Source organism: Takifugu flavidus, chromosome 1, assembly GCF_003711565.1.
Source record: "Takifugu flavidus isolate HTHZ2018 chromosome 1, ASM371156v2, whole genome shotgun sequence".
In the NCBI taxonomy this organism is placed as follows: Eukaryota; Metazoa; Chordata; class Actinopteri; order Tetraodontiformes; family Tetraodontidae; genus Takifugu; species Takifugu flavidus.
In genome coordinates this window covers 3,893,690-3,910,184 of record NC_079520.1, presented here as the reverse complement: position 1 = coordinate 3,910,184, position 16,495 = coordinate 3,893,690, and the positions used below count along the sequence as shown (strand labels likewise).

At 41.4% G+C, this 16,495-nt stretch overlaps 2 protein-coding genes across 5 annotated transcripts in view; both read left to right on the top strand.

The window, feature by feature from the left end:
• pcbp3 (poly(rC) binding protein 3) overlaps positions 1-3,387 on the top strand; it is a 31,570-nt gene extending 28,183 nt beyond the window's left edge. For all 4 annotated transcript variants that reach the window (XR_008950496.1, XM_057032269.1, XM_057032260.1 and 1 more), the window contains one exon: positions 471-3,387. Coding sequence is in view for 2 of the 4 variants with exons in the window: in XM_057032260.1 (XP_056888240.1) it covers positions 471-507 (37 nt within the window). In the remaining 2 variants the exon portion in view is untranslated. The remainder of the gene's footprint in view (positions 1-470) is intronic.
• An 8,241-nt stretch (positions 3,388-11,628) lies between these two features.
• lrrc3 (leucine rich repeat containing 3) lies at positions 11,629-15,162 on the top strand. The gene is made up of 2 exons (XM_057050709.1): positions 11,629-11,990; positions 13,025-15,162. Exon 2 carries the CDS (start codon positions 13,320-13,322, stop codon positions 14,106-14,108), a length of 789 nt encoding a protein of 262 aa, XP_056906689.1. The 5' UTR covers positions 11,629-11,990; positions 13,025-13,319; the 3' UTR covers positions 14,109-15,162.
• The last annotated feature ends 1,333 nt before the right edge of the window (positions 15,163-16,495 follow it).

Sequence of the window (16,495 nt, the reverse complement as noted above, 5' to 3'; positions counted from 1 at the left end):
AGGTTAAAAAAGAAGTCTCTGCTTTTGTCATAGAAAACATTTGATTATGCTGTGGAACCGCACTCAGAATCCTGGGAATACGGTCCAAATCCACAGTGAACAAGTTTGAGGTTGAGTTATAGTTCGCATCAGGTTGAATTCAGGTTTGAGTGACCACACACATGACCAGGTCGGGTCTATGGTTCTCAAAAGTTGGGCATCTGTTTAAAAATGAAAAGTCACTGAGAAATAAAAGATGACCCTTGAGCAAATGGAAAGCATAGAGCTGAGATGTGGGTTTTTTCAGGATAACTCCTATTGTGGATCGACAGAGGATCCGTGTTCTTTGTGCTTTGAAGTACATATTTTTGCAACAGTAAAGAAAACACAGATCAGAATGTAACACGTAAGGAGCAAGAAGGTTCTACTGAAAGTGATTCACCTTTTCTCCTCTGTCTTTTCCATCTCTGCCCTCTCCTCAACGGGTCCAGGCTGACGTCTGAAGTCACCGGAATGGGCACGCTCTAATTTCTACCCATGCCCCCGCTGTTCATCACATGACCCTTGAACAGACAGCATTGCGCCTTGTTAATTTCTCTCCTTGTTTAACAGTTCTTACATTTTTGTGACTTTAACCTATATCACTTCTGGTGGGTTTACTGTAAACACGTCTATCTAAACTCTAACTCGGACTCCTTGCACCTAAAGGTCATATAACGATTTGTTTTCCAGATTCTGGTACCTTCTGTGCTGTCTCATTCACCCCGTTGTTTTATGTTCCCCGACATTGTGACACGTCACTGTGATTTTCAGTTTTGCACTACAGGTACCTGAAGGTCAACGCGAAACAAACAATAGATCCTTCCTTATAAAGGTTCCCCCCCAACCTTCACCCACAACTTCTGATGGATTATTTCATGCATCACTCCAGACCAAAACAGATCACTAATCCATTCTGGTGGTGTAATCACAGATGTACAGTGCGCATGCAAACAGGAGTCATTAATGATCCAGTAACTCTCCACATTCCATGCAGTAATAATAAGACTAAGCTATTCTTTTCCATATTACTAAATTAAAGATTAAAAAAAAGAAATAAAAAATACTCCTTTAACTCTAAAAGTTAACTCAGGATTTTTGTTCTCTAATACGGAGATAATAAAACTGATGGGGACATGTCCCAACCAGATATATGCAAACCTAAGCTCCTGGATGGATCTGAATGACATGTGGAGCCCGGTGCATTGATTCTAAAACTAAAGCCATTGTTTTTTAAATAAAAATCCCATTTCATCTTTAAAAACTGTCATACTCCAACAGCTAGTGGAAACAGTGCAGCCCTTTGAAAGCTGACCAGTAAAGGTAATAAAAGGAAGTGAACCCCACTCCAGGAACATGTTGTATGGCTTCAATCTGAAAAACCTCATGGGTGCAGGCCAATAAACCGTAATGTAAAATATCCGTCTTTCCAAGGCTCTTGTAAGGCGTGTCTCAGAGGTTGGGGAGAGGAATGGAAGTAAATATCTCCAGCGGTAATGCATGCTATAAATAAACAGCCATATCATTCACCTATATACTCTACCAACGTGTAATCATATCTCTCATGTTGCCATCGTATAAATGTGGACATGTAGCGGGTTGTACAGCCAGGTCTGGGGATTGTGTGGCCTATATTTACACTCCTAAGTAGCTCATTTGAGTTTCTGAGTCAAAGGGGGAGAAAATCCTCCTGGGAAGGGAGAATTTGTTTGTCACTCATATCTTTATTTCCTCTCTCACACACGCCTGTGGGCAAAAAGCCATTCTAGATACAGAAGAGTTTCTGCTCAGGATGCATGAAGCGATGGAAACAAATGTTTTATGCATCTAAGGTGAACCCGTGATTGTTTTTGCAGGTTCTGCAGGCAATCAAGCTGCAGCGAAGCCTTTGATGTGCACTTTGATGTGTGAGTCAGTGCGACAGTATCTCTAACCTCTGGTTGTTAGCCGGTCTGCATCCGAACCAAAGCTGAATGTATACACAGATGTACTTTAACCGCTAACATTGGCACGTTACACCTGATATTCCTTCCCGGTCTCTTCCTAATCGAGCACTTATAAAGCTATGACAGACTACGATGCTGCTGATTAGAGATGCTGATTACTCTGGAAATGACGTCCTCTTCAGAACATCTGTTTGACTCCATTTACTTGCAGTGTCACTCTATATAATCTGACATTTTCCCTCTTTGTTTCACTCATCCAACTGTGTAAATGGACACTGATCAGCCACACCATTATTGCCAATGATTGACCAGATTACACGTGAATGATATTATATACATGACATCATTTATGTAACGTAGCAACAGACAGATTAAACAGTAACTATGGGCTGCACGGACTAGGGGCCCCTGTCCCTCCTTTGAGCTAATCCTGTCACTTCCAGCAGTCCGTCTGTGTCGGACTCCTCTAATGTTCCTGTTCATGTAGCACACGTCAACAGTTTTCCATCACATTACTATGACAACCAGCTACGTACACAGAATAGGTATTCCATAAGTCATTAGTGAATGGAACTGTTGCCCTGATGTGCATTATCCAGCTACCTTTGGGACTGTTCCTGGGGGTTGCCTGGCTTTAATATTAATGAGTGGTGTGTGTCAGATACAAAATGTGGCTGACAGGAACTAAAGTCCCAACAGACACTAAAAACAAAAAAGGACCAATAAGATTCATATTTTTTAATGTGGGTTTTAATGTTGTAGTTGATCAGCGAGTGACTGTAGCGCCTAATTTTACTCATTTTAATGTTCTAAAAATTACATTTTACTTGCCTGGTGATGAACCACTCCAGTGACAGTTATATGTTTGGAGTATATTTATTGTCTCGTGCGGTTTAGACTGAGGTAGTGGCTTTTTGTACCCATCATACATTAACAGGATCAGTCAGTAATAGGTGCTGCAGCTGAAGCAAGGCTGTGCACAACATTGCTGCATTTACATTACTGCATTGCTTTTCATCTACATCAGGAATGTACATTTGTATCACGCATTCATTTGGCTGCATCTGGATCAAACTGAGGGACAGGTGACTGAGGGCTGCTCTTTCTTTCTTCAGTTTAATTGTCCTTGTTTCACATTGTTTCTGTGTTCTCTGTTGCCTTTTTTTTTTTTTGAGCATCACACGTCATCGTCATGGCATTGCTCCTCTCTTTGAAAGTCCAGCAACTCGAGTTGCATCGGCTTAGTCTCGTTACTGAATTTACACTCTGTGTTCCACCTCAGAAGATTTTACCATGTACAAAGCTTTTCAAGGGAATGTTTATGTTGGATCAGGTTTGCATCGGATTTATTATTTATTGAAGTTGATTTTGAACTGTTTTGTAAGAAAAAATAAAGATAATAAAATGTGTTTATTTCCCTTGACTGGTGCAGTTCTGATTTTTTTTTTATTGCTATAATTATCATAAGCACAAAATCATGTTATATTTAATTTATTGCAAAACAGGAACACAATTTGTCTGAGGCAGTAAATTACAGACTTGTGGAGTAAATTACACACTATTTTAGGAGATGAAACGCTTTTGCTCTTGCCCCCAAAATTAATAATTAATTTAAGGAGCAATGAGCGAATACTCTGGGATACACTGTGGTTCAAGAAAGCCCGAATGGTACTGCTAATGGTAAGCCCCAAAATTTTCATTTGTTTTGGTAGTTTATGATTTATTTTCGCTCGTATGAAATCTTTCCAAAGTACACACAGTGATAAAACCAGCTGGTCAAAAGGTGTGGTGAATTTTTATTAAACATTAAACAGATTAAAAATGTTTTATCAGACATATTCTGGCACATTTTTATCCAGTTGTTATCATTCTTCACACACATTTATTGTCACTGGTATCATCACTAAGTATTATTCTACACTGATGAGGGTTTATGTCGGACAAGATCATTTGCATTTTTGAATATTAAACAGAAAGATAGCATAGAATTAGCTCGAGTGTGCTAAAACAAAACCTTAAAATTCATCTAATTAAAATTGGTTACTAATACAAATGACTGGACTACTGCTTTTCAGGAAGGATTTTAGGCCCGAGAAAAGTCTTCTTTCATACACAAAGCAGCTAAAACCTGGACAGAAATGGGCTGTCAAAGGGCAAGACTTTATCAAGACTATGAATTATGATGCAATCAAAAGTAACATTGCAGAAAAAAGACTCTTGATGGTCCAAGTGAAAATAATCTTGTAGAGACTTTTGTCTAAATTGTGCTCAGCAACCCACCATGTTTAAGAACTTATATTCTAAAAGAGATTGATCTTTTCTCCCAGCAAGCAGCCCTTTCTCACACATGAGAATAGCCACGCTGCACGATCGTATTCAGCTGCCATGTGTGCTCAAGTGCCACAGGGGATGATTTTGTCCACAGGCATGTTTCAAATTAACTTGGTTCTCTTTAGGGGCATCAAGGGGTCACTTTGTGTGCAGCGCTGCCGTGTCACTGCACCGAATCGTTCATGGTTGTTAAATATGTCCGGTTTCAAGCAGTCTTGTGCTCAGTCTTCCTGATTGCATTGATTAAAACATTCTCCTTGCAGCCATTATGTTTAGTCATCATTGCACTCAGCATGTTCAGTATTGATTAATAGACACTTTGCAGCACAATGAGGCAGAGCAATTGTTTGCTTGAAAAAGACAATAAAAAAAAGTTCACTTTAAAATATGCTGTATTTTTTTAATGTATTACTGTATAATCAAATTCTTGTGGGAACCTGTCCCATAATAATTCCTGTTACCTGGCCTTGGTGGAAACTAGATAATGTGTGTTTACACTGAAGATTTGGCTGCCCACAGTGGCCCCACCTACCCTACATTTCAATTATAAGGATACCTGTTTATCCAAATCGATACCTGGTGTTTAGTCACAATAAATGTGTGTTTTATTAAATAGACCTTGGGCCTCCATTATGGCTGCTCTCAAAAAGAGAACATTTTGATTGTTCTTAGGTGTGCTATATACATAAAACTGCAAGCAGACTTCTTCTTTCTTTTCCTAATCAACACCTGTCAACCACCTGTACATCTTACCCCATCCTACCATGTCTATATTTCAACTTTATACCCTGCAATTAATCATGTGTCTTCATGAACCTGTCATGCTCCAGCTTTCAGCGTGATCACTAAGACCCCTGTGAAATCATCACACCGGAAGCTGCGAATTATCAGGATCATCCCGTTCCAACCAGGGGTGATCACGTGCTGGATTCTGGAAAGTGACATTTAAGAGAGAGCTGAGAAGCAATGGAAATATTCAATTTGAAATCTCAGGAAAGGTCAGGACTGAGAGGGAAAGGGCACAGTTCCAACCTTGGGAGCTATTTGGATGGGATTATGGATCCAGAGTTTAGTTTGATCATTGTTTCAGAGCCAAGGTCACGGCCAGAGAGTCCACCCTACACAGGCCTCAGCAAGATCAATGATTCCAGACCATTAACTAATATATTCAAACTCACTGTGATAAGACCATAGAGAGGAATGACATCTTAATGAAGGTGGGTTTTTTTCTGCTTCCAAGGTGTTTCTTTCCAAATGTAAGAACTATGATTGTAGAGTGACGTGTTTAATCAGAACTATTTATACCCGACCCCTAAACCCTCTTGATTGTGTTACTTTCATTACTATGATACTTTAGAGCCATTTATGATTAAAAACACACCCAAGATTAATAGATTTTTTTAATGTCATTATTGTGGGGTGTCCATATGGTAAAAGGTCATACCGGATCGCAAGGTGAAAGCACAATTTTTGCCTTTGCAATACAAAATTTTAGTAGAGAGCGAGAGTTGAACTGTCATTTAGAGGAATGACATCACACTATTAATTTACTTTTTGTCCTGAAGCAGTTAAGAAATTCTGCCAAGTAGGCTTGAAACGATTTGCAAAGCATTATGGGTAGAAAATGAATCCACCCTTGGGTTTAGATTAGCTGCTACAAAACGGCAATACTCCTAAAACTCTGCAATTAGGTGATTTACATAATGCATAATTCATGTTCTAACGTGGGGCTGAGGGACATCACAGGTTTATGTTTCTGTCTTGGCTGCGTTGTAGCTGCACCAAAATGTTTCATCAACATCAATAAATGACTTGTCAGATGCATTAGAAGGTAAAAGATGAGCTTTGCACCTCTCTGCAGCGGTTTGATTTAGTTATTTAGTTAAATTGGTAACTCTTTCAAACTCAATTCAAAGTTCAAAATTTCAGCTTAAATAATAGTTACACTGCAGCACTAAGCCTACAATTAGGTTGGCCATAAAATATATCACGCTATCATTTTTTAAAGTGGCTTCAAAGCTGAAATCTGAAGAAGAAAAAAAAAGTCCCAGTTCTAAAGGGCCTGAAATAAGCCCGAAATCCATATAGGAGTGATTTAGAACATTTTCATCCCACGCAAACGATGGTCCCTCTTGTATGAGCAACCTGGCTTCAGGCTGCTCACGATAGATCTCAGTCTTTATAATTCCAGTCATTTTTGAGGGAATGTAGCAGAAATATCCATTTGATCCAAATCACTGTCTTACTCCCTTTCTCTGATGTTTTTTATCAGTTTCGATCCACTGCCAAAACAATAGAAAGACTGAAATAAAAATGTCCCATTTATCATTTTGAAACATGTCAGAAGAGATTTTCAGGTTCTTCGCTCTTTTAGCAGCAGAGTACTGGTCAGGATGTTTTAGTCCCTGGTCCTCCAATGGTATTTTACTGGGTTCCACTAAATACAGTACAAAGGGTGACCAATAGACATCACCGTCATGACAAAATAATATTAGTGCTTCAACTTCTTCCTGAAAGGCCACAACGCCGGTAATCACTTTAGTGCATTCCAGAGCTTTCATCTGTAAATGTGACAGGAAAATGATGGCGAGATTGTTGACAGAGGGTAATTTATGATGATTATTCTGCCTTGAAGGATGTGAATAGATGCCACACCGAAAAGGAGTGAAAGGGGTAAAAAAGAGTCATTGAAGCTTTGCTAATTGTAGTGAACCTCTACACGAACATGCAGGTGGGAAAATGTGACATAATTGAACATCTTTTTGGCCGCACATACTTATTTTATTTTAAGATTTCTGGCACGAGCAAAAACTAAATTGAGGGCACGATTTGAAGTTGGACAGGATTTCATTTTCTTAAATGACTTTATAGTCAGTCTGGTCAAACAGAGACGAAGGGAGTGATGGATATCAAAGACCCATCTTTCCCCCCACCTTTTCTGCATTCCCATTTGCACAAGGCTCCCCTCTAGTCATGTGTCTATCAGCTAAAACATCGTAAAACTTATACTCTAAAACCTATTGCAGGTCTCAAGTGCTCCGTGTCGTCCATGACTGTGTCCTGCAGGACGTTTAAGCCTTCCTGTTGCTGCTGCTTCTTGATCAGGAATCCTGGTCTCACCATCACGACTCACCTGGTGAACATCAGGGCATTGGGGCATTGTGGCTCATGCGAGCTGATGGGATGCTTCTGCAGCCTGTCTGTGTTCTCCTGGCTGGCGTGGTTCTCCCGCAGGAGTCTGTCTACTCATATCCTTTTGATCACCTCCCCAGATGCCCTCACACGTCAACTTCTTCATCAACCTGTCGGAGTTCTAATCTTCAGACAGGAAGTAGCTTCAGGGGACCTTCTTGACCCCCTCCCGAGCACCCCCCAGGGCCCCATGATGAATGGCATTCTCCCAGTGTAGCTGACCCTGTTGAGTTACTGAATGTACACTAGCAGTTCTGTCGGACTCCAACACCTCTACACTGAATCTAAACAGCCTCACCTGACGTGTCCACATGTGGATCCTATTAGCTGCTGACGCTCTGCTCCACTGGACATCACTACAAATTATAACTGAAGGCTCCCATCATCTTCTTAACCACCCCTGCCCAACCTTCAAAGGAGATGAATTTACTTTGCCAGAGGAAATCCACAGCGATACACTTGGCTAAGTAAGTAGGCGACAGGAGGTTGAACAGGCTGCAGGCAGAGGACATGGGTAATTTGTCTCCTCTAAAACATTTGGAGATCCATTAAGAGGCAGGTGAACAGGCAGAGGAGGAGTTGTCACCATAAGGCCTCTGCCCTCGACTGTGTTTTTTTCTCTGGCAGTGAGTACGTAACGCACACACAGGTTCACACACCCAACCGCCCGTCAGTATTTTATCTTCAGTGTCACATCGGAGATATACATCAGTGCCACCATCTCCTCTGGCTCCTGACAGAGTTGGATGAATGTGTTTGTGCTTTTGGAGCTGTTATTACTGTAGTTGTCCCAGGGATAATTACACGTGGGGACTTGTTGAATTTGTCCTAATCTGTGGATAATATAAACAAATGGTGATCATTAGAAGCACTTGATGGGGGTAGGGGGGGTCATTATTGACAAATATTGAATAATGACAAGTATTTATAGTTTGTTACAGTCTCTGTTGGAACCAGGGCCAGTTTTTAGTTTCTTGACATGGGCAAAAATCCTTCTGTGGCCACATTAATCACAATGAATTGATATGGAGCTAAACCTAATGCTGGGGTTCATCTAGATAAATAGCTACTCACTGGGACACCCTCCAGCCTTTGTGTTTCTTTATAGTGATTGAAGAAAGTTGGTGCGAGTTGCTGATGTGGGAATTTGGCTGTATCACTGTGGTGGACGGGGTCTGGAAAATCTGCCGGTGCTGCTGCTGCTACAGCGTCTGTCTCGTTTCAAACCTCCTGCCACATCAAGGGCACACAAGGACACCACATGTGACTAAGCTTCACAAAGTGACTTATTTCAGAACTTTTCTAAAACTATGTACAAATAATAGAATATACAAACATTTGATTGGTGTTGTTGATTCTTCCTGGGCCTGCAGTCCATATTGATGAAGCACCTTCTGTTTTCTTTCTATATTGTGTTTGAGGATCTAAGTATTGTGTAAAGATGTTTTACGAATGTTGCTTTTGTTGCACCACAGTATAACAAGTCTTTAAAGTAAGTGGATTGTGTGGATGATGCATAGCTGCTTTTTGGGGATGTCCAAAGGCATAATATCACTACTGAGATTGGAACTCCAACTTCATGCATATTTATTAGCTGAAACATTCAATGAGGGACATATAGAAGACCTTCTGTGACTTGACATTTACTCGTCAGCACCTTTAAAAGTAATTACAAGAACAAAACAACACTTCCTGGTGTCTAACAATGCAGCATATTTCAAAAATATCAAAATACTGAACAGTCCACATGGTTTAAAGCCCTCCATTATGACCCTTTATTTAGTCAGGCAAGATGAAGAATGGGTGTGAGAGTATGTACCTCTGCAAGAATCATCAGGATCAGCAGATATGTTCTTTGATTAAACTCCTCCTCGGGATGCTAGTATTTTTTCCCACCATTGTATCTCAAATACACTCAGCTTGTAAATTAACATATTAATGTCTGCCTTTGTTAGATGCAATGAACAGTAAAAGATTATTAGCAGTGCCGCACGAATGAGGGGAAACATTAATATATGTGAAAGGTGTGTTAGTCAGGCCTACTGAAACTCTGACATGCGAGTGATTTAATCAGCATGATGACTCCCAGCATGCAACCAGCCGGTGGGTGCTTTTATTAATATTGGCAGCACCTCAAGTAGTTTTAAGCATGAAAACCTGCATTCTCCTCTAATCCTGCAGAGTCACCAATGTGGAAATGCAGCACCTAAAATAATACCAAGCACATTTTCTGCCTAACAGCAATGTGCAAACATAACATGAATGTGGTGCCACTTCTTTATGGCCAGGGCTTTCCTCAGGTGTCCGGACATCTGGGAATGAATTGTGAAGCATATAATGTATCATCTGCTCCCATCTGTTGATTTACTGATATGATCTGTGCTGAGTCACATTTAGACGCACAGACATGTGATGAAATGGCAATCACCGAAGTCGCAGGCAATTCTCCGTGACGAGGGTTGTGGAACCGTTTACCCATTCTAGACAGCCTTCTGCGGTAAAAGTTGTCAAAGCCCCCACACTTGACTTTAAAACCTACACAGGCATTGTTTTATGGTGCCATTTAAAGTGCCATTTACTGCCTCTCTTCCTCTTCCACCTCACCTTATAATATTTCACCAGGTGGGGTTCGTGAAGTAAAAAGCTAGCTGGCCTAAAATTAGATCTGCCGTGTTTACAGAATGATTTTCCAATTAATTCCCCAAATTTTCCAATGTTACGCATAAACAATGTGATCCGATTACTTCATATTGCAATAGTAAAACCTAATGATGCATGCAAGGCAAACATTGCATCAAATATTTCCTAATCTTGGTGAGTGGTTTACAAAACAGTGAGTCCAGACATTTTTATGACCTGACCTGGTACCAAGAAGATTCAGTTGTTAAATAAACACATTAGCCAATTCCACCATCCCCCAAAATGCATGAACCGGTGAAAACATGCAAATTACACAAAGAAAAGCCTCCCAGGGGATTCCAACATGGAACCTTCTTGCTGTGAAGTGAAAAAACTTGATGTTTTCCTTCCTCTGGAAGAAGCGAATCAATCGATGTTGAATTTGGAATTAGACAAGAAACTGTGCTCCTTAATAGTCCTTTATTTCACCCTTAATCCCACATAAACTTGGCTTTGTTTGGGCTTCATCTCCTCTATGCTACAAGTGAGGATTTTGTCAATGGAAAACAGTCAAGTTTCTTCGATGCAACAAAGTGGAGTGTTCAGTAAAGTGGAACAAAGCTCAGATGAGCCCTTACAATACACTCATGCTTTGCTCACATAAAAATATGGATTTGTCGTAGTTCATGATATTAGAAAGCTCACTTGTGACACCGGTGTTCAAGAAGTGTAAATCTAAAGTGTTTTTCTCTTATTGCACTTGCACAGCCTTACAGAGATATTAAACACCCTATAGTGACTCACTTCACATGGTTATAGCTGGAGCAGAATGCACCATAGTGGACTTAATATAGACAATTCATCATTTTGCCAGGTGGCACAGAAAGTGCCGCAGTACAGGTCCATGAAACCTTCTTCATAGCTCCAATAACACACCTGGGTGACCTACATTTAAACCCCGGGAAGGGGAGTGGGGGGAGCAAATGGAAGTGGACATTTTTTTAAAACCCACACATGGGGTTTCACTTGAAGCCATATGTTTCAGGCTAAACAAACATCATTGTGAGCGCAGCTGAAGAGGTCACCTGAGACGACCACAGCCTTGTGGGATGAGCCTGTCGTTAACGTGATGTGAAAATCACAACCTTTTTCAAACACACGGTCAACATCAACGCCTAAACAAATCAAAGGGATCTCATCATTCTTCCATTTACCTTATTGTGCATGCTTCCCTCCAAACCCCCCCCCCCCAGAAAAAAAGAAACCTGTCTTTTATATGTTTTTAGTTAATTAAATACAGGAATAATATTGCGTCATTTTGCAATAATAGTCCCATAATTTTATCAGAGGAGAATACAATTTGCTAAAATGGTATTTTGGGATTATGGGAGAGGAATATACGCTTAAAAATAGGGGGAAAGGGTTGTCTTTCAACGGCGGGATGAGGATTTAATTTAAAAAGGGGGAGGGGGGACTATAAGAAAAGGCATGAAATAAATAACATCTCGAAATCGGCTGGAGAAGTGAGACAGAGAGGACCATGGAAATCGACGGACAGACAGGGAGACCTACAGACAGGCGGGGGGACCGGAGCAGGGAGAGAGCTGCAGAAGCCTCGTCCGTGGATCTGTGTGACCAGTCGGACCTGTGCGCCTCCGCGCGTCCCGCCGTCATCAACAAGTGTGACATAAAAGAGACGCGTATGCAGATGTGACTCATTTCACAGACAGACTTCAGCGGCAACTTTATTCTTGGAACTGATTTCCTCTCGGGAATATGGACGCTCGGAAGTAACCGGCACTTTCCACCTCAAGATGAAGGTTTATTTTATTTTCCTTCCATACAGAGTAACAGCTGCACCGATCTTTGGAGGAATGCATCACGGTACGTGGCTCCGCAACAATTTCACTGAATATTCTCCTAATTCAGTATAATTAAGTTATAAGTAATTAGTTAGAGTATAATTACAGCGGATTCATTCGGTTAGAGTTCAAACTTTAAGTAGAATAGTATTACCACTTTTATTACGATTTAAAAAACTATGAGAAGTCCTGTCAGTTCCCCCCTCACTAGAACACCATGTAAAAATAACCTAACGTTTTACTTAATGATGCCCTGATGTCATAACATGACCGTGGGGGTGTTTTGGCGACCTTTGCGAGCGTGCGTGACACGCGTCCGCACCTCCCGCTGAACGCGATGACGAGCAAGCGAATAGCTGATGGGGTAAAAGAAGTCCGTGCCAAAGACAGGAGGGGGGAAAAATAGAAAAGGCACGCAGGCAGATGACCTCGAACACAGCGAGGGGTTATGTGGGATCAGTTTAGCCCAGCAGAGGGTGCGCACTCCTTAAGTGACGATCCGCCCGCTCGCAACTACACACATCATGACACAGTCCTTGAAATGGACACAGAATAGCCTTCGGTCAGAGTTGGACAGAGTTGACAGCATGGATATATATATATATATATATATATATATATATATATATATATATATATATATATGTTATTATTCAGTTCCCTCTGTTCCACAGTCAGAGGACTGACTAAAATTGGCTACAGCAAATAAGCACAGAATCATTTGATTGTACTGTTTATAGAAGATGGAGCAGAACTAAATGATGTTTGCTTAATTGAATGAGAAAATGTTACAGATGACCCATGAATGGGCACATTGGTTTATGAGATTTGCTATAGCCAAATGGATATTTCGAAATAATCACATTACACTGCGGGGGATTCGATGGCTCCTCTCATACTGGGGAGACAAAAGCAATTGGAAGATGAATTATGCTTCCAAGAGTCATTTAGTGTTAGCCTCCAACATCGTCAGCGGTCATGCCAGCTCCTGCTGCATCCAGATATCGAAAATTGGGGTCTCTCCCCGAGAATAACGGCGTTCTTTGTCTCTTGCAGTGCTGGACATGGTGCGCTGCCCCCTCCCCTCCTAACTGACTGAAGCTTTCAAGACTCTCGCCATGAACCTGAGATTACTGCTGGAAATATGCTCAGTGATCCGCTCCATCTTTGGATGAGCTCTTTTGAAATCGATTCCATAAGATTGTGCGAAAGTCTGTTGGATCCATTTTAAATGCGTCTCACGAGATGAGCCATTGTGTCATATGAGCAGAGGCATCACTTCAGCATTTGGAAGCAGCATCGGGAACTATGTTTGCCTTGACCTGACAGGAGTGGGAAGTGGCTGCTGAATATGCAGGACAGAGCAGGGCCTGATATGCCCAAGAAGACCCCTTTTGCCCTTTTGTGGAGTTTGCTCTTGGCAACACTCATATTAAACCCACCGGTGATGGCCTGTCCCTCAAGCTGTCACTGTATAGAGAAGAGCGGCATGACTGTGGTCCAGTGCATATCCCGCGGTCTGGACAAGATTCCCTCAGATCTTCCAAGAGATACCGTTGTCTTACTTTTAGGGTCCAACCACATCACACACATCCCCAACCACGCGTTCAGAGAACTGCACTACCTTCAGGAGCTTGACCTGTCCAACAATGACATAGACACCGTGGAGGTAGGGGCTTTCCAAGGCGTGTCTGACAGCCTGCACGTCTTAGACCTTTCAAACAACCGCATCCGAAGCGTCCCCAAAGAGGCGTTTTCCCACCTCAGAGCGCGAATCAGCCTATCGAACAACCCGTGGTCCTGCGAGTGCACGCTGCAGGAGGTGCTGAGGGAGCTCCAGCTGGATCCTGAGACGGTGAACGAGGTCGTCTGCCACACAGCTGCCCAGGAGGAATACGCAGGGAAGCCAGTCATCCAGGTGCTGGACTCAGGGATCAACTTCTGCAACATTCATCACAAAACCACCGACGTCGCCATGTTCGTCACCATGTTCGGATGGTTCACCATGGTGATCGCGTACGTCATCTACTACGTGAGACACAATCAAGAGGATGCTAGGAGGCACCTGGAGTACCTCAAGTCCCTGCCAAGCAGCTCCCAGATCAGCAAAGACTTTGACACCATCAGCACCGTCCTCTAGCAGCTGAAGATCCACGCATGCAAAGCTGCTCAAACACAATCGAAAATGTTTTTGAGCACATCATCGGAGGTATTTCAGTGGCTAAAACTGGCCACTTTTTGGTGTTTTTAGACCTCAGAAAGGCTATCTTTTGTAATTTTCCAGATAATTTATTCAGATTTTATGAAATGTGATTAAATCTGTCTCTGCAACTACAAAGGGCAACTGTGATAGCACAAATTAAAGCAAAATACTGCTACGTCTATTCAACTCGCAGAGATGGAATACGGCGGCGTTCCCACTCTGGTGATTAAATGTGGCTGTAGATATGATCCATTCTTTGATTTATGCTCTTTGTGTCACGCTGTCAATGCAAATGTCATTTTACAAGTCTGGGTAATAGAAAACAAACCCAGTTTACAAATGTAGCAAACACACTGTTTGGATACTGCATATGGGGGCTGCCACTATTGATTACAGTTAAAAACAATCACTCATGGGGACTCATTTACATTCACAACTGCTATATGGATGATTTGGCAGCTGTCTGTCAGAATTGTTTTGCCGGTCAGGATGCGATTATTTCCAAGTGCCTCCTCTCTGTAACTTATTTGCCGCAGCACTGTGGATTCAATCTGGCCAACGGCATTTCAACTCCTGCTAGCCGCGTTTGCATCCAACAAAATAGTCAAGGAAAAAAAAAAGGCAGAACAAAAATAGGGTGTTAGCATTAGAAGAGTTGACTGTCCAATAATGTTCATGCTGAGTGTACACCGTCTTTATAATCATGAGGAATACACCTTCCTTTTGTGTCTTCTCTGTTAAATGTTCAAAATTGTCAACAAAAAAACAACAAAACAAACTGCTGTTAATGTATTTGAATGTCTTAAAGAGATTGTAATTGTCTTATCATCCATAAAGATATTGTAACTGGGCTGTACATTTGTGTGATGTTCATGAAAGGGCTCTAATGGTCTGGTTTTGAAATGATGTGAGTTTTATTTGAATTGTTTTCGTGATTATGGTGTTTTATTGGCCATTTTACCAGCATTTGACAATAAAACCGTCTCGAACACTTCAGTCTGATATTTGTTCTTGTCCCTCTATGCATCGTTTCCAAACAGCTTTGGTAAACAGTCGTGATGGAAACGCACCAGCTGAATAAGAGAAATGTGTTTCGTATCACCAGCGAGGTTTCCTTGTCTGTGAAGAGGCTTTCTGGCCGAGGAGCGGAATCTGTCAGCGACACAGCCATAGGGGTTTTAATCATCCACAAAATTGGGCTTCATACCACAGGATGTGCACAGAAGCCTATTCTGTAATCTGTTTGTCAGTGTGTGTGAACTGGTTTTTAGTGTATTTCTGACAAATAGAACAGGTTAGAATATCATATTTTCTTATCACTCTCTCTCTCTATGTCAATGTTATCTCACAATAGTAGCACCTATGGTTGCCGTACATGGATTCCATTATCATGCAGCTGCTCTTTTGTCTTCTGGAAATCCAGACATAAATCCTGCCGTCCCACTGGACTGCAGAGGAGCTTCTATCCTGGGGCTTTGGGACATCATTTATAACCTATACATTGCAAGAAAAAAAAACATCCTTTTTCAGAACCCACATCGGTTCCCTTAAGATATCTACACTTTACTGGGACCGATCCAGTTTAACAAATGCATTTTAACTTATAATTAATATAAAGGGAGACGCAGCAGGTCTAAAATGTCCACATACAGGGGTCCTAAAGGTGTAGAAGCAACGTGTGCAAAACTGTTTTCTTTTCCAAATCCTGACAGCAGACTAACAAGATGCTGGATATAGAACCATTCTGCTCGCTTTGTTGCCATGTGTGTGAATAATCTATTGTTCTCTGCTGCTGAGTCACTTGTAGAATGACATGTTTGGCTGGAATAGGAGACACTAGTTGGACTTGCTCTCTTTGTTCAGCCTGGCCGCCTGCCTTTTGTGCCTTCTGTTTTTACCGAAATTCCATTAACATTTTAATGAAAGACCCTGACCCTTTTTATTAGGAAGATAAGAGAAACTGGAGTTTGTTTAGGTAAGCTAACAAAATGTTACCAATGATCAGACAGATTAGTCCTAATTAAGAGGGCTGGAATTCATTTACTTCACTTTTACCTAATTCAGGTATCAGAAAAAGTAAACATCCTAGTTGTATTGTAGTTTGATGATGACACATGGGAACTGCAAAAACAATACTGTTCTACCTCTTCCAGCCATTAAAAAAAATTCAATAATAGAAACAGTTTGTCTTGGTGGCATGTGGTCCAAAAGACGTGTATTTTTCCACGTTAGTTCTATTACAACAGGACGTTGTTGTGCTCTGGGGAAAGACACTCAGTGTTTCTATGAAGACCACATCGCTGCCTTCCTAGTGAACAAAACAT

Coding starts and splice junctions, on each gene's coding strand:
- lrrc3 (XM_057050709.1), top strand. CDS start 13,320: ATGCAGGACAGAGCAGGGCCTGATATGCCCAAGAAGACCCCTTTTGCC.